At 38.0% G+C, this 18,641-nt stretch overlaps 2 protein-coding genes across 2 annotated transcripts in view; one reads left to right on the top strand and one right to left on the bottom strand.

Moving 5' to 3' along the window:
• The window catches only part of FAM13B (family with sequence similarity 13 member B), a 63,339-nt gene extending 53,953 nt beyond the window's left edge, over positions 1-9,386 (top strand). The window contains exons 18-23 of the mRNA XM_044916656.1: positions 1,063-1,146; positions 1,380-1,475; positions 4,015-4,098; positions 4,180-4,343; positions 5,587-5,688; positions 7,019-9,386. Of these exons, the coding sequence (XP_044772591.1) occupies positions 1,063-1,146; positions 1,380-1,475; positions 4,015-4,098; positions 4,180-4,343; positions 5,587-5,688; positions 7,019-7,142 (654 nt within the window). The 3' untranslated portion in view covers positions 7,143-9,386. The remainder of the gene's footprint in view (positions 1-1,062; positions 1,147-1,379; positions 1,476-4,014; positions 4,099-4,179; positions 4,344-5,586; positions 5,689-7,018) is intronic.
• The window catches only part of PKD2L2 (polycystin 2 like 2, transient receptor potential cation channel), a 46,246-nt gene continuing 34,828 nt past the window's right edge, over positions 7,224-18,641 (bottom strand). The window contains 2 exon segments of the mRNA XM_021701848.1: positions 7,224-7,275; positions 11,193-11,305. Coding sequence (XP_021557523.1) covers positions 7,224-7,275; positions 11,193-11,305 — 165 coding nt within the window.

The following is an 18,641-nucleotide window of genomic DNA, read 5'->3' as shown; positions in this document are numbered from 1 at the left end:
ACAGAGATGGTCTCATGTGAACTTTTGTGTAGGCATTGATGAATCCTGATGCTCATTCCTGTCTTGACAACAGAGTATACCTCTTTCATGATTTAAATATTGGGAGTGTTTGTCTCCCTTGAACAGGGCTGGATTCGAAATTTTAATCATTCCCTTCCTTCAGCTTTTCTTGTTTTTCAATTTTGTGTTGGATCAACCAACCTCCTTTCCCCTCTCTCCACCCCTTTTTCTAGAAATGATTTTGATCTGGGTTAGCTTTATTCAGATTCATAGTCCGAGGTTTAAGGTCCAGGCTTGAGGTTGAAATCATAGTGTTTTACAGTTTACCCCTATCTATTCTCTACTGGATGTACATAATCTAAAGTTATATTTGTTATAGGAAGATATCATCCAGTGAATTTTTTTTTTTAACCTCTGTTCCATATGGTGAGAAACAAGGCAGTATTATCTGATCTTGGGAATAAGTAGAGAGTTTATTTGGTCTAGATTCAAAAGGGTATTCTGTGGAACATTGGTTCATTGGGATGTTAAAAGGTGGTCCAGTGGAACAAAGTGGGAAGTAATTTGGGATGTCCTTCCTCCTCTGTAATTTAGAGTACTAAAAGGTAGGAGGTGAGTATTGGCAGTGTAAAGAAAGTGTCATAGGAAGGGAAACTGAGCTCATAGATTAGAAGTCTAGGTCACACATTGGCAGTGTTGTACTTTTTCAGGATCTTTCCACTATACTACTGCCAGATTTTCTTAGTTGTTTAGTAGAAATACTGGTTTATAGGACAAAAAGAATTTAAGTAACTTATCCAAGGTTACTAAGCCGGTATTCATAATTTGTTCAGATAAAATATAAGTACGCCACCAAAGAGAATGGATATCTATTTACTGGGAGACCAGATTTTACAGGAGGCTGAAAACTGTTGTCTGCAAATTTGTAAGAAAAGGCTGTATTCTTGTTAGCCTAGGCTGGAGTGGGCTGCCTTTTCGCCCTAATTATTTACATTGTGGGATTGAGGAAGATAATGATGGTGCCAATGAGAGTGTTTTGTTTTTTTTTCTTTTAAATTCTAGAAAATGACAAAAGATCATTTGATAGAAGAGAAAACTTCTCTCCAAAAAAGTCTTCTTTACTATGAAAGTCAACATGGAAGGCCGGTAAATGTCTCTCTTGCTAAAGAGATTTAATATTCTTCCTTAAAAAAGAGCACAGATTTCTTTTGTGGCCCACATCTTCAGAGCTGGTTTGTAGAGCATTGTTTCCTGCATTTAGGAGATTGGCTACTTATTTAAAATAACTTCTTAAAAATTGATGAGAAAGTCATATTGCTTCATGTTTTAGACATTTAAAATTTCTGATGACTAGGTAATTTCCATTTGTCTTACTTTAGGTGACCAGAGAAGAGAGGCACATTGTGAAACCTCTCTATGAGAGATACAGACTTGTGAAACAGATGCTGACGAGAGCTAGCATCACTCCTGTTCTTGTGAGTAAAACACAGAAAGATTTCTCTAGTTCATTTTACCAAGACCGACCCTTTAAAAAATAGTATTGTGGTGGTATATTGGAGAAATACACAGCTAAGGTAGCAAGAATTGTATTTGTAAGGTGAGGTTACTGCTTTTAAAAGAATAGGCAGTTAATAATCAGTGCCTGCCTACCATCTCCCAGGCACTTGTAAAAGCATTTTATGTATGTCATTAAATGAAGATGTCATTAAATCCTGACAAGTCACAACAGGTAGCAGATGATAGCCTCATTTCACAGATGATGACACTGGGGCTAAGGAGTGGTATGTCCAGGCTCATCTACCTTGTGGAATTTAAAAACAAAAACAAAACATATTTCAGACCCTGGCATAGTTTCTTTCGATTTAAATTCTTGTGTTTGAAAACATAACAGTTTTGTGATGGCTGTCATGATAATTTAATTGCACAATGGAATAAACTGATTTTTTTTAAGTTCATCTTTTTAAATGAAGAAGTATCAAAATAATGTTTATTTACATTTGTGTACATTTTTAGAGAAAAATGAAAACTAATTCTTAGGTGCAAATTAAGTGCTGTCTCCAAATTAACCAGTAGATAGTAGGACTCTAGATTTCTCTCAGGCTCAAATAGAAAACAGCATGTAGCCCGTTCTGAGTCATTTTGTAGGTATTAATTCACTGGAGGTTCGCTTAGGCATGCAAGGTCATTTTTAAATTGACAGCCACTGGGATGCCTGAGTGGCTCAGTTGTTAAGCAGCTGCCTCTTGATATCAGCTCAAGTCATGATCTCAGGGTCCTGGGATCAGGCCCCACTTCAGGCTCTGCACTTAGCTTCAGGATTCTCTTTTCCTCTGCCTCTCCACCCCCACTTGCTCGCTTGTGCTCTCTCTCTAAAATAAATAAATCTTTAAAAAAAAAAAATTGGGCAGGGGGACCTGGGTGGCTCAGTCGTTGGGCGTCTGCCTTCGGCTCAGGTCATGATCCCGGGGTCCTGGGATAGAGCCCCGCATCGGGCTCCCTGCTTGGCGGGAAGCCTTCTCCCTCTCCCATTCCCCCTGCTTGTGTTCCCTCTCTCGCTGTGTCTCTCGCTGTCAAATAAATAAATGAAATCTATTTTTTTTTTAATATTTATTTGAGAGAGAGAATGAAATCTTTAAAAATATATATATATATTAAAAAAAAATTGGGCAAAGGATTTGATACACATTTCTCCAGAGAAGATATATAAATGGCCATTAAATATATGAAAAGATGATCAACAACATGAGTTATTAGGAAATGCAAATAAAAACCACATTCAGGGGCGCCTGGGTGGCTCAGTTGGTTAAGCGACTGCCTTCGGCTCAGGTCATGATCCTGGAGTCCCTGGATCGAGTCCCGCATCGGGCTCCCTGCTCAGCGAGGAGCCTGCTTCTCCCTCTAACCCTCCCCTCTCTTATGTACACTCTCTCTCTCTCATTCTCGCTCTCTCAAATAAATAAATCTTAAAACAAAAAACCACATTCAGGTACCACTTTATATCCACTAGAATAGCTTTAATGAGAAAAGATAACAGTGTTGGCAGGATGTGGAGAAATTGGAATGCTTACATTACACACTGCTGATGAATGTAAAATGGTGCAGCCGCTTTGATAAGTAGTTTGACGGTTCCTCAAAGGATTAAACATAGGGTTCTCATCTGACCTAGCAATTCTCCTAGGTATATGCCTGAGAGAACTGAAAACATGTTTACATGAAAACTTACAGATATTCATAGCAGCATCATTCATAATGGCTAAAAAGTAGAAAAAACCCCAAATGGGCAGCAACTGATGGATAAACAAAATGTGGTATATTCATATAATGGAATATTAGCCTTAAAAAAGGAATGAAGGTACCAATATATGCTACAACATGGGTAAACCTTACAAACATGCTAAGCGAGAGAAGCAAAATACAAAAGGCCACACATTGTATGATTCCATTTATGAAATACCTAGAATAGGCCAGCCCATTAAGACAGAGTAGATTAGTTGACCAAGGGGTAGGGGGAGAGGGCAAATGAGTTAATAGCTAATAAGTACAGAGTTTCTTTTGGGGTGATGAGCTATTTTGGAGTTAGAGGTGATGGTTGCACAACTTTGTGAATATACTAAAAACCACTAAATTGTACACTTTAAAGGAGTGAACTATATGGTACGTGGATTATATCTCAATGAAGCTGTTACTTTTTAAAAAGGAGTTTAAAGGTGTCCTGAGACTAAAAAAGTTGACAGCTCTTGTTAAAAAGAAAAATGTTCCGAATAAAATTACATGTAATACTTTATTTTTTATTCATTGAATGAGCTCTTTTAGACTGTCCAGACATAAATGATCATTTAGCATTCGTGTGCATACATAACAAGAAAACATAAGCAAAAATGAATTTACTAAGGAATTCCTAAAAAATTTTAAATGGTATGGTTAAGATTTTGAAAATGAAGTTTAGTATCTGTTCCATAGTGAATGAAGCTTTCTTTGAATGCTTTAAATAAAGCAGAAACCATGTTGTTACAGGGATCTCCATCTTCCAAGCGAAGGGGTCAGATGTTACAACCAATCATAGAAGGAGAAACTGCCCATTTTTTTGAAGAAATCAAGGTAATCCTTAAGAGAAATCATTCTCTGAAAGAAAAAGTTGAGAGTCATGGCCTATTTGATTCTTATTTGGTATCTTTTTAGGAAGAAGAAGAAGATGGTGTTACCCTGTCCTCTGAGCTAACTGATATCTTGAAAACTGCTGTACAGGCACAGTCTTCATTGGAAAACTCTGAATCTGATGTTGAAGAAAATCAAGAAAAACTGGCTCTGGATCTTCGATTGTCAAGTACTCGAGCAGCTTCTATGTATGTATGCTGGTTTGTGGTTTTTTTTTTTTTAAATCTATTTGTATAATGAAATTTACATGCTGAGAAGTTCAGTGTTAAATAATCAAGCACTTGGAGGGAATTAATATGTGCTCAAGAGATACACCTTTCTTAAAGGGTGTGATTTACAAATGTTGTCATTCACATTTTCTTTATTAAACATAAGTGTGTTTTAAAAATTAAAGAAACTAAAATCCGACATTTGTTTCGTAATAGAATGCTGGAACCAGCTGAGAGTTATGTTTATTCTCTATCAGCTTCTTTCCCTGATAACGGTGTATGATGGTGGTCTTCAGCCCTGGCTTCACTTTTTTTTTTTTTAAAGTATAATTAACATATAGTGCTATGTTAGTTTCAGGTATACAGCATTGTTGATTCAACAATTCTATATATTACTCATTGCTCACCACAATAAATGTAGTCACATACAATGTTACTACAGTATTATTGACTATATTCCCTGTGCTGTACTTTTCACCTCTGTGACTTCTTTACTTTATAACTGGAAGTTTGTGCCTCCTTATCCCTTTCACTTACTTTACCTAGCCCCCCACCCAGCTCCCTCCCTCACAGCCACTCAGTGTGTTCCCTGTTTTAATGAGACTTTGTTTTGTTTTCTGAATTTCACATGTAAGTGCAATCATACAGATTTTTTTTCTCTCTGGCTTAAATCATTTACCACTATACCCTCTAGGTTCATCCATGTTGTTGGAAATGGCAAGATTTCATTTTTTTTTTTATGGCCAAGTAATATTCCATAATTGTGTGTGTGTGTATGTGACACCACATCTTCTTTATCCATTCATCTGTTGATGGACACTTGGGCTGCTTTTGTATCTTGGCTGTTGTAAATAATGATGCAGTAAACATAGGGGTACATATATCTTTTCGAATTAATGTTTTTGTTTTCTTTGGGTAGATACCCAATAGTGGAAATACTGGATCATACGGTTTTTAATTTTTTGAGCCACCTCCATATTGTTTTCCACAGTAGCCTTGGCTTCACTTTAAAGTCACCTGGGGAAACTGCCCCCCCCGCCCCAAATACTGATGTAGAGCCCTACCTGTAGCTATTGGTACATTTAGTTGGTCTGGGCTGCAGATTAGGCATTGGTAGATTCTAAATGCTCCCCAGCTGACTTTAGTTTGCAGCCAGGGTTTGAACTCCTGCTAAGAACCACAGTGCTCTTTCAGTAATGTTTTCTTCCCATTTAAATTTTAGGCCTGAATTACTAGAACAACTTTGGAAAGCCAGAGCTGAAAAAAAGAAACTACGCAAAACGTTACGGGAATTTGAAGAAGCATTTTATCAAAAGAATGGAAGGTTTGTTGAACATGACAAAATTAAGCCTTCTTTCTCCTTGAACTTACAGGTGCCCATATGCTAAATTAAAGGAATGTATAGGAGTAGAAATAAATTGTGCATGTAAGGATATTACCATTGAAAATAAAAGTAGAAAACATACCTTTTAGTTTGAAGGCCTGTAATCTATTAACGGCAAGAAAAAGTCAGAGGTAGAATAAGCAACATCTGATAGAATATTTCAGAGTTGTCCTAGGAGGCTTGGTTGAGTGGCAGTTACATTGTGTTTTTGAATTCTACATTCTCATCTTTTTGGAAGTGTTTTGTGAAATAAGATGTTTTCCTTTTATTTTTATTTTTAATTCTTTTTAAAGATTTATTTATTTTAGAGAGAGAGAAGGGGGAGGGGCAGGGGGAGGGAGAGAGAATCTCAAGCAGACTCCCCGCTGAGCGTGGAGCCCAACGTGGGGCTCCATCTCCCGACCCTGAGATCATGACCTGAGCTGAAATCAAGAGTCGGATGCTTAACTGACTGAGCCACCCAGGCGCCCCTGTTTTTCCTCTTAGAAAGGGTCCTATAACATGACTGGTATTCTCAGTGTGGATTCTGAAGACTGAGACTGTTGCTGCTTGGGCTGCATGTCGGGCCATTCCCATTTCTAACATGTACTGGTGCCAATCAGCAGTGGGCTTCTAGGATACAGTATGGCATGTGCTTTTATCTAACTGAGACACAGGTGACCCAGTGGAACTCTTTTAAAAGTAACACCTTTTTTGTTTGTTTGTTTGTTAAAGGAAAATACATTCTAATTCAGGTGGTGGCCAGAAATGAGCATTATCTCAGGCCTCAGAAAAGTTTTTCCATATATGTAACTGGGTAGTCTTACCAAGCCAGTAGCTATATTACAAATTCCAAATTTGAGAGTCTTCTCTATAGTTGGCAAAATGGTTAAAAAAAAATCTAAGTGTAAGAATGCATTTTTCAAGTACCTTCTAAATGTATGAAATGACTGGTTGTAACCCTCTGGCACTTAATATACACTCACAGACCTGACAGAGTCTAACACTGCATATCTTACTAAAATGTTTGGTTACTTCCTAGTTTTCTGCAGTGACCATTGTTAAGTACAGCATTATTTAATCTGTCAATAGAGAAATTCATCAAAAATAGAAGTATTTTAGGAATGTTCCTTGGGGATGGGGGGAACTAGTCCAGTAATCTTTTTTCTTGCAGAGGAATTTTTTATTTGAATTTACTTCTGGTAACCTTGTGTCTCACATTAGGACATCTTCTGGGACTTTATTTTTCAGATGATCTCTAGAATATCACACATTTTATTTTCTACCCTAGGAATGCCCAGAAAGAGGATCGTGTTCCAGTGCTTGAGGAGTACAAGGAGTACAAGAAAATTAAAGCCAAACTCAGGCTTCTTGAAGTTCTTATCAGCAAACAAGATTCTTCAAAATCCATATAGAAATATGCTCCTTGAAAACATCATAAAAATCAGTTGTATTCCCTGAAGCTGTCATCGTGTGTACTTGGCTGGTACTTGAGTTCATTTTGTCAGGCACTCCAAGAGTATCATTTTGTACTTGGTTGTGGTGCCACTAGAGGAAGACGGGAGGGTAAGTAGACCCTCTCTAGGGAGCGTGGTGTTCCATGTTAACCACAGACTGTCCTCTCCACCTTTAGCAAACATCCAGTTTTCATCATTGTTTTGTACTACAGATACATCCTGTTAGCAAAAGACTAGTACTTTATTCTTTCAACTTCAAGAACTTTGGAGATACAAGCTTTTTGTTATCACCAACTTTATTTTTATTATTATTTTTTTAATTACTGAAGAAAATTGAGAAGAACATCTTCACATTGAATTCTTCGGTTGCCTTTTTCTTACAGAATGACTGAAAATTGGAAAGAAAAGCCTATAAATGTGCACATATGCAACTATGTCCTGTGTTTTCTTAGAAAACCAAAATCAACTGAAATTTCAAGTCCTACTGTGGAACACATTTCTGTTTAATTTCCAAAGTGACACTTTCTCACAGGTGGTAGTATGTTAGAAAAATTTTGCAATTCACTGGTCACACAGCTCCTGGATGAAGATAACAGAGGGTAGACCAAAAAGTGACCTTGTTTATTAGTATAGTGAAAACACACACCACACATCATACACAGAACTGAATCATATCACATGCTGCCTACGGGACATAAGTTACTGTTTGTTTCCTCAGTTACTCTTTATTAGCTGGTGATGATGTGGTTTGTCTGGATCAGATCCTGTATTTTTTCCCCCTACCCACCTCCAGATAATGTGAGAAAATAGCCATGTCTATGTAGGAACACTGATGGTGCTCAGATTTGTGTGTTCAGTCAGGTGGGCCTAAGTTGGCAAAAGAGTCATTATGCCTGAATTAAATCTTTCCTTCACAAGGGCTATACCACTGCACTTTCACGTGTACCTTCCGGGGGTTGCATCATTTTTTTTTTTTTTAAATCAGCAAAATCCATAAAGAAAACATCCTCTAACAGGAGCCCTTTTCCTCAGTCACATGCTGTTTAAAGCAGTTGTGTGGTGGTATGCCCCTTGTCATATAATCTAAGCTTATCTTTTATTCTTTGGTTTTGCATGGCTTTTCTTCAAGTACTCTTCCGGTATCATTCTGCTAATGATTTTCACAGATTGGTGACTTTATTTGAGCTAAGAATATAGGCAATAACAGCATATTCTGGTCAGGCTTAATGTAAGTGTTAATTTTTTTGGATTGATGAGTGTCTCACTTTGTGCCCATGTTTTGCATGCATTGATTCATGCATGGTTTTCTTAACTAGCTGATATTAACAGTTCCATATAAAAATGGGACTTCCGCAACATTCTTTAATCAAGTGAGGGAAGCATGAACCTCAGACTTCTGGCACTATTACATAGTAAGCACATGAAGTAGCTTGATAATAAGTAGTGTTTCTAGGATTTCACATTTCACCTGTGTGTGCAATGCCTTTTTTGGGGGGGAGGGAATGTTCATTGGTGGTGAACATGTAGTTGGGGAATAAAGCACTAAATCCAGCCCTTCTCGTGTGGTTTCCTTTTGATACGGCTAGGTTATTCATAATGTATACTTAGAAAAATGAAATTGAAAATGCCAAAAGAAGTAACACTTTGATTTGAATGCAGCATGCAGTGTGCATTTAATTTCTTTCAGTCTCCAGATGGGAGGGAGTATATCCAAACATCTAATTTAATGTGCACTGTATATTGTTTTATATGAATGTTTTATATACCACATGCAAAAATGTCCATATGCACTATTTAAATGTTTTAAATAATATATTCCTTCTTTATAATGCTAAATCTATATGAGTACCATATTTTTATAAGTCAGTGGCCTGACTGGTTTCATTTTAGAATTAACAGCTGCTTCATGGTGACAAGATTCTTCAAAATCCATATAGAAATATCACTGTTCATGTTTGGCTGCAGGTAGAATAGATACAAGTGGCATGACAGCACTTAACATGCTATGTGACAGTACTGTGTGTCAGAGTTGAGCAGTAGGTGGTAGAATTAGGCAGTTTGTGATAGTTTTACTTTGGTACAAGTAAAAACTGTATATCTATATACAAATAATATATAGATATATATGACCACCAATATAATTGCATTGCTGTGTCTGGCACTTCATTGTATAGACTTTTGTAATAAAAGAACTTGAATGTTCCAAGTCAATATAAATGTTTTTTGTTTTGTTTTCACTAGATATTCAAAAAGAAAAAGACCTTAAGTGTTTCCTTGCCTTAATGTTCTTAGGCTTTGTTTGAGTTACCTCAATGAGGGACCATGTTGGGGGACAACAGGGTTGCTAAACCACTTGGCTGGCTACAGCTCTGGGGATTGGTAAGACAAGGAAAGGCCATGTTGTTGATTGCCTTGTGGGAATGTAGGGAGAAGATGCAGGAGAACAGTCAGCATTTCTTGTTGCAGTGAATTATCCTACTAAGCGAACTTGAGGTACAGTTTTCTAAGAGAAGAGGTTGGCCTCAGGGAGGCGGGTAGATGTAAAATCTATTGAGCATCAATGTGGAAGTCGAGTACTATGGTCAGATGATGGTGTTTGTGCCAAGAGAACATACGGCTCTTCTAGGAGGGCTTATGTAACCCACTAAAGAAATTAAAAGAGTTACTACTTCACACAACTTTCCAACCACCCAGACAGGGCTTTTGCAGTGCCCTCATTCCTACTTCTCATAGATTAAGTTGACTTCTCATAACCCTGATACTCCTACCTTGCTCTTTGTTTTTTAAAGTATATTTTGCTTTTAGATTGGTGAGGAAACACTTTAAGGAAACTTTAAATGTGTTACTCTGGGAACTTTTTAGATGAATTTCCAGTTTGAAAATATTAGTGAAATTTCTGTAGATGATTGGGAAGTTTGTTCTTCTACATTTTAGCTTTTTCTAGGTGACCTCAAACTGGAAAGAATGGAGGTGAGATTATTTTATTTGGGGTCTTAGGTAATGGTTTTCCAAAATCCTAAGTATTTGTTAATTTATCTATGGCCAGAAGAAGTTAGAACGTGGTATATGATGAAAGCACCAACAGTTTTTATACTCTAGGTAACACTGAGAAAACTGACTTTACCTACTTAGTGACCTATTAAAGACCTTCCCCATGAACCATAAGCAGCATTATTTTGTACTTTATCTTCACATTGCTAGAATTTAATAAATGTCATAAAATCCTTTATGTGTAACTGCGTGTATACTCTGGATGCGTGCTGTAATACACATGGATTGTACAGTAGGTCCCATTCAGGGGCACTTAATTTCTGGAAATCTTTTGAGATCATCACTGACTGACGATAGTTTGCTGATAGGTGGTGTAGTGTTTTCAAAGTGTACCTGTAATGGGGACATGTTTAGGAAATAAATCAGTACAAGGATAAATGTTTGTTAGAAATACTCAATGATCATATCATAGGTTCTCACCTGCACGTCTCTCAAGGTTGTAGAGTTGAAATCTTTCTCATCACTCGGTTTAGTTTTAGACTGACATAGTGTAATTCTTTCTCCAGCTCCACGGCATATAAAAAGAGTCTAGAGGATAATTTAGAAGGAAGCAGAGAATGAGTAACATACCTTTGTGCATAAAGAGTCAGCAGATTATTAGTACCTATTGTTAAGTACTTGGGAGTGGGAAGATAGTATTTTAAGCTTCTAAAACATGCCTAGTGTGGCCAAGTTTGGATCTTATAATCTAAAACTGGAGAACAGTGTTTGCTGCTATGCATATCAAATATAAATGGCAGTTCCTATTTGGAGATGTAAGGATAAAAGCAATTGGTTCCACTCTCACCTTACATTTAAACAAAAGAGTCTTGTGCTTTCTGTTTAATTTCAAAGTTGGGTTAAAAAGATGACCATATTCAACAGAATAAGGTCTGGTTTCAGGAAAATAATGGAACTCATGGCCCCGGTCTCCATATCATGATATCCCACAGTGCCCTGGTTAGAACACATACTTACTCTCGAAATTCCTGTTGAGTGACAGGCTGGTAGTCATCTTGAATTTCTGCAGAATAATACTTTTTCTCAAGCCTCTCTTTCCACTTTTTCATCTGCTTTGCACTTTGAATCTCCTGTCAAGTCACAGGACAAGCATCGTTGGCACTCGAGCATCATGGGGTTGAAAATCTTAAACTAGTCTCTCCAGGGCTGTGGTTTTGAGCCCCACTGGAGTTTTGCCCTTCCTGGCTTTAAGATCTATGCATCAGCAGATTCATTTGAGAGGACTTGGTGTTAGAACTGTTCACCAGAGTTAGGGGTTTTTTAAATTAAAAATCATCAGCTTATTCTCGTTTCACTGCCATCTTCCCCTCTGCCTCTCCAGCTGAATTTCTTACATTCTCTGTTCTTCACTAGGCTAAAGCTGAGCTGTTCTTTTCTGTACTTCTGTTGTGTAATGAAGCAGATGTACTTCAGGTACATCTGTGGGTATTTGCCCTCCCAGCTGCTTCAAAGCCAGACCACTGCAGTCTTACCTAACAGTCCCTGGTCCCCTTTTCAGGATTACTGCATCAATATGTGCACTCCAATCTGCCCACAGACCCCAAAATAAGTTCCTCATAACAAAATTGTTGCTATGTTTGTCTCTGCTCCTAAAGAGTCCTTCCTGTGTTTTGTCCTCACTACCACCCGCTTCCCTTTTAGTGTCCAAATAACTTTTTCCCAACTTTAGAAAAAATGCACTCTTACATAATGTAGAACATAGGGACAGCACTAAAAAAAAAAAAAAAAAAAAAAGAGGAGGGGCGCCTGGGTGACTTGAGTCGGTTAAGCATCTGCCTTCTGCTCAGGTCATGATTCCAGGGTCCTGGGATCGAGTCCCGCATTGGGCTCCTTGCTCAGTTGGGGAGCCTGCTTCTGCTTCTCCCTCTGCCAGCCACTCCCCCTGCGTGTGCTCTCTCTCTCTCAAATAAGTAAATAAATATACCTTTAAAAAAGAAAAGGAGACTTTGCATCCTGATATGATCCAAAGTCTTTTTTTTTTTTTTTTAAGATTTTATTTATTTATTTGACAGAGGCACAGCGAGAGAGGGAACACAAGCAGGGGAGGTGGGAGAGGGAGAAGCAGGCTTCCAGCGGAGCAGGGAGCCCAATGCGGGGCTCGATCCCAGGACCCCGGGATCATGACCTGAGCCGAAGGCAGACGCTTAGTGACTGAGCCTCCCAGGCGCCCCCTGAGCCACCCAGGCGCCCCAGATCCAAAGTTTTCTCAGTAAATCAGTCTGATACTGCCCTGCTCCAGCAATGATTTGAAGTACCAAAGTTGATCCCTTTATGAGGATTCTGATTACTCTGCCCAGAGAGGATGGTGATGCCTAAGTTTGTACACTGTTTACTTGATAAATGTGTGCTGTTCTGGTCAGAGAAACTATCAGACGTTGTCTGCTTTTAAACCAACATAGCATAAGTAGGAAAGGATGGCTTTCAGTCTTGCTATATAGCAGTTTTATTTTGGCCACATTATAGCATTCACATTTTGACATATTCACTTACACTTTTTTTTTGTATTTGAGAGAGCGAGAGAGAGAGAGAGCACAAGAGGGGGGAGCGGGAGAGGGAGAAGCAGACTCCCTGCCGAGCAGGGAGCCCGATGCGGGACTCGATCCAGGGACTCCAGGATCATGACCTGAGCCGAAGGCAGTCGCTTAACCAGCTGAGCCACCCAGGTGCCCCCACTTACACTTTTAATATGGTGTTAAGTGGTAGGCCATGCAATATTTGTAAATGACCAGGCCTGTAATAATATGGATGTGGTAGTAGTATGGGTTAAATAGACTGCCTAGTAAACTTGACTGATCCTTCACAAAAACCCATCTCAACCATCACTACTTCTGTGAAGCCTGCCTTGACGTTCACAGGAAAGTGGCGCCTTTCCTCACAAGCAGAGTGGCAATTCTGGGGGCATTTTCTCCAAGTTTCAAGGTTCTAATCGCCTCACCTCTTCCCTGTAGATGATAGCTGTCACTTACTGTTGTCTCTGCATTCATTTAGTGTTCAACACTGGCTCTTCTAGTCCTCTAATACCTCAGGAAGGAATTCTCTGTAGTAAATGCCCTCTTTTTTGACTGCCTTGTGTGTTTTTGTTTTTCTGACTGGACTAACGAGTATTTGGTAGCAGGGGAACTCCAAAGAATCAGACCTTCATAGATGATGTGCTTCCACCAAGGGACATGATAACTGACTCTAAGAATATGAGACTATCACCTGGCCATTTGGGATTCCTCAGGCTACTGAACCAGCAAGCAAAGAAGTGGGTACTCAATGGACTGAGTACCAAGGGGAAGTTGGTTGCTGCTACAAAACAGGTGCAGAGAGGGCTATATTTGGAACCCAGGGAATTCTCTGGGGTATGCCTGTTTTATGTCCAAAAATAAACTTTGTAGTTTAGGGATGCCAGGTTGGTGTAGTCAGTATGAGCATGCAACTCTTGATCTCGGGGTTGTGAGTTCAGGCCCCATGTGGTGGGTAGAGTTTACTAAAAAAAAAAAACTTTGTAGTTTAAACATTAAGTTCTTAAGGAATTGTGATATCATTAGGAAAGGTCTTAACATCACCCAGAGATAGAATTATTCTTGGGACTTCTCCCTTTTGGGGGAGAGGATAAAAGTGCCTTCATTTGTATAAAGGATAGTTCGACCTTATTGGAGGGAACCATGAAAAATAGTTAATGTCATTATATGCAAGTGTATATATGTGTATACTAAATATACACATGTGTGTATATTTACATATGTATATACTAAATAGCCAAAAGGGTCATCTGGACCTACTATTTAGCTGATTTCTCTCAACTCAAAATTTACCCTTTTATGCTCTATGGCGCTAGGTCTCAGGTTTTACAAACCTCATTCCCCAGACTCTTGCTACTGGCTTGTTAGGTTCTGCCTTCGTGAAGGATGATGGGGTGAAGGATCTGGGTTTTTATCTGTCAGCATTGCTTCTGCTAATGGTAGTCCCCTCCAGGGTCTGGCTCCTGGCTGCAGCATGGCAGAGCCCGTCGGCACACCCAGAACCAGCCTCACCATACTCCCTCAGAAATAGTAACAGCAGGAATGGGATGGGGGTTACCTTAGAGGTCTGAACAATAGCTCTGTAGGCTCCTTCTCTAAGAGGAGGTTCAGATAACTTCACCTTTTGTAACCTTAGCCTTGGGAGTGGTAGCATCTTCCTAGAGTATGAGTTGCGTCAGTGTTTTTACTTTTTCTGCCTTCCAGGACCCATGTAACCAGTTCCCTGTAGTAAATTTTTTCTGTTTAAAATATATAATGTGGGGACACCTGGGTGGCTCAGTCAGTTAAGCTGCCTTCAGCTCAGGTCATGATTCCAGGGTCTGGGGATCGATCGAGTCCCGCATCAGGCTCTCTGCTCATCGGGAAGCCTGCTTCTCCCTCTCACACCCCCTTTGTGCTCTCTCTATCAAATAAATAAATAAAATCTTAAAAAAGAAAAAATAATAAATAAAAAAAAATATATAATGTGTACTCCATTTTCCTGATTAGGTCCTGACTGAAAGTATATATTCATATTTGATCAAGTGTATTTTGTGTCTTTAAGGCATGCTTTAATTTTCCTTATCTTGGTTTTAAATACTTTTTGTTAAAAATTCTTGGGCATTTTCTATTTTGTTGCTATTAGAGAGTATTATAATTTTTAATGAACTGGTTGGTGTTTGCATATATGACATAACTATGTAAATTATTTTTTTATTATTGCTATATTGAATTCTGGTACTTGCATACCTAGGAAACATGCATACCTATTTGCATAAGGAAACTTAGGAGAATCATATGTCAAGTAAAGGTAGTTTATATCTCTTCTCTCCCAATTCTTACACTTCTAATTTATTTTTCTTACTTAATTGTTTTTGGCTGATTCCTCCAGTACATCCTTTCTTGTTCCTGACATGTCCAGTGTTTCCCTGTTAAGTAAGGTGCTAGCTTAGGCGTGAGATTAAGTATGTTTTTACCATATCAAGGAAGTGTCCATTGATTTCTGTTTTGTTTTGTTTTGTTGTCCCCCTAAGATTGGATGCTGAATCTTATCAAATACCCAGCATCTGTGGAAAATGATCATGCAACTTTCCTTTTGGATCTATTAATAGAATGAATTATGTTAATTAGTTGATTACCAATTTTAAACCATCTTTCCATTCTTAGAATAAACCCTATCGAATCATGATATATTACTGTGTTCTGTTAGGTTCTGTTGCTAATATTTTATTGAGGATTTTTGATCAAAATTTGTAAGTGGTAAGTGTATGTGTGTGTGTATATATATTGTTATTTTATATGTGTGTGTATGTGTATATATATAGTGTGTGTATATGTATATATAGTCACTTTACATAATGACTATATAGCCATTTTATAAAAATAATTTGGAGGCTTTCCATTTTCTCTTTTTTCCTGGAACAGCTTAAGTAGATTGAAACTATTTGTTCCTTACAAATCTGATAAAAATTCCTTTGTGAAGCCATCTGGGCCTGATTTATTTTTCAGGTAGCTCAGATGACTTTATAATATTCTACAGAGTGGATTTGTTTAGCCTTTGTAAGCTCTATTCTGGGTTCAGTTTTGGTAAATTTATTTTCAGCGAAAAATTACCCACTGCATTCAGTTTTTCAAATGTTATTTGCAAAGAGTTATACAAAAAAGTCTCTTAGTGATTTTTTCAGGTGTACAACATAATGATTTCATTTATGTATATATTGTGAAATGGTCACTATAGTAAGTGTAGTTAATAGTTAACATCCATCCCTACACAGTTATAGATTTTTTTCTTGTGATTGGAACTTTTAAGATCTACTCTCTTAGTAACTTTCAAATATACAATATGGTATTATTAATTATAGTCATCATGCTGTACATCATGCATCCCCAGAACTTATTTTATAATTGGAAGTTTGTACCTTTTGACCACCTTCACCCATTTTACCAACTCCCACCCTTCCCCCTCTTGAACCACCAATCTGTTCTCTGTATTTAGGAGTTCAGTTTTTTGTTTTTTGTTGTTGTTTCTCGATTCCACATATGAGATCATACAGTATTTGTCTTTCTCTAACTTATTTCACTTAAAATAATTCTCTCAAGGTATATCCATATTGTTGCAAGTGGCAGCATTTCCTTTTTTTTTTTAAATGCTGAGGTTCTTTTTTTAATTTATTTGAGAGAGAGAGAGCACAGGAGCGGGTAGGGTCAGAGGGAGAAGCAGACTCCCCGCTGAGCAGGGAGCCTGATGTGGGACTCGATCCCGGTACTCCGGGATCATGACCTGAGCCGAAGGCAGTCACTTAACCAACTGAGCCACCCAGGCACCCTCCCTTTTTTTTTTTTTTTTAAATGGCTGAGTAGTATTCCTTTGTACATATATCCATTTCTTTATCCATTCATTCATTGATGGACGCTTAGGTTATTTCCACGTCTTGGCTATTCTAAATAATGCTGCAATGAACACGGTGTGGATATCTTTTAGAATTAAGTGTTTTTATTCCCTTCAGATAAATACCCAGAAGTGGAATTACTGGTAATCACATGTTCTAGTTTTAATTTTTTGAGGAACCTCCATATTGTTTTCCACAGTGGCTGCACCAGTTTTCATTCCCAGCCACAGTGCACAAGAGTTACCTTTTCTCCACATCCTTGCCAATACTTGATATCTCTTGTCTTTTTGATGACAGACATTTTGACTAGTGTGAGGTGATAGCTCATTGTGGTTTTGATTTGCATTTCCCTGATGATTAGGAATGTTGAGCACCTTTTCATGTACCTGTTGACCATCTCTATGTCTTCTTTGGACAAATGTCTATTCAGATCCTTTGCTCATTTTCCAGTTGGATTGTTTTCAGTTTGTTATTGAGTTGTATGAGTTCTTTTTATATTTTGGATATTAGCTCCTTATCAGATATATAATTTGCAAATATTTTCTTCTATGCAGTAGGTTGCCTTTTCATTTTGTTAATTGTTTCCTTTGCTGCCCAGAGGCTTTTTAGCTTGCTCTAGTCCACCTTGTTTTGTTTTTGCCTTTGCTGCCTTTGTTTTTGGTGTCAGATCCAAAAAATCATCACTGAGACTGATGACAAGGAACTTACTGCCTATGTTGTCTTCTAAGAGTTTTATGGTTTCGTGTCTTAACGTTCAAGTCTTTAATCCATTTTGGGCTAATTTTATTTAAATTTCATGTAAGATAATTGGTCCAGTTTTGCTCTTTTGCATGTGCCTGTCTAGTTTCCCCAGCACCATTTATTGAAGAGATTGTCCCTCCCCCATTGTATAGTCTTGGCGCTTTTGTCATAAATTAATTGGTCATATATGCGAGGGTTTATTTCTGGACTCTCTATTTTATTCCATTGGTTTTTGTGTCTCTTCTTAGGCAAATACCAGAATATTTAGATTGCCAAAGCTCTGGGTTTTTTTTTTTCTTTTCTTGTTCTTTAGAGAAAATGCGCAAGCAAGGGCGAGAGAGGGGCAGAGGGAGAAGGAGAGAGAGAATATTAAGGAGGCTCCACACCCAGCGCAGAGCCCGATGCAGGGCTTGATCTCACAACCCTGAGATCATGACCTGAGCGGAAATCAAGAGTCAGATGCTTAACTGACTGAGCCACCCAGGTGCTCCAAAAGCTTTGTAATATAATTTGAAATCAGGGTGTATTACGCCTCCAGCTTTCTTCTTTCTCCAGTTACTCTTCTCAAGATGGCTTTGACTATTTGAGGTCTTTGTAGTTCCATGCATATTTTAGGATTATTCGTTCTTTTTCTGTGCAAAATGCCATTGGAATTTTGATAGGGATTGCATTCAATCTGTATATTGCTTCAGGTAGTATGAATATTTTAACAGTACTAAGGCTTCTAATCCATGAGCATGGAATATCCTTCCCTTTGTTTGTGTTTCTTCAGTTTCAGTGGTGTTTTTTCATTATTTCTCCCATTGCAATTTCTTACTATGCAGGTTTATGCTTTCTCCCTCTTAGTCCATGTTTGTTGGCTAGTAGTTTCTTCCCATTGATCTTTTCAAAGAACCAGCCATTTTATTTATTTATACAACTTTGTATTTGCCACTCGTTAATTCTGTTTTTATCTTTCTTATTTCTGTTTTTTCTATTTATTGTTCTTTTCTAACTTTTTGAGTTACATACAGTTTTTCAGTCTTGATTTTTATTGATAAATTTAAGACTGTTGATTTCCCTCTGGCATTTGACCTCATCTCATAGATTCTGCTCTATAGTGTTTTTATTGTTTTTTTTATAAGAATTCTGCAATTTCATTTTGTATTTCCTATTTGATTCAAGAATTGTTTAATAGTTTTTTTTAAAGATTTTATTTATTTTTAAGTATTTACTTGGAAGGAAAGAGAGAATGCAAGCTGGGGGGAGGGGCAGAGGGAGAGAATCTCAAGCAGACTCTTTACTGAATG

This window comes from Neomonachus schauinslandi, chromosome 7 (genome assembly GCF_002201575.2).
Source record: "Neomonachus schauinslandi chromosome 7, ASM220157v2, whole genome shotgun sequence".
Taxonomy (NCBI): Eukaryota; Metazoa; Chordata; class Mammalia; order Carnivora; family Phocidae; genus Neomonachus; species Neomonachus schauinslandi.
This window is presented reverse-complemented; position numbering and strand designations above follow the sequence as displayed.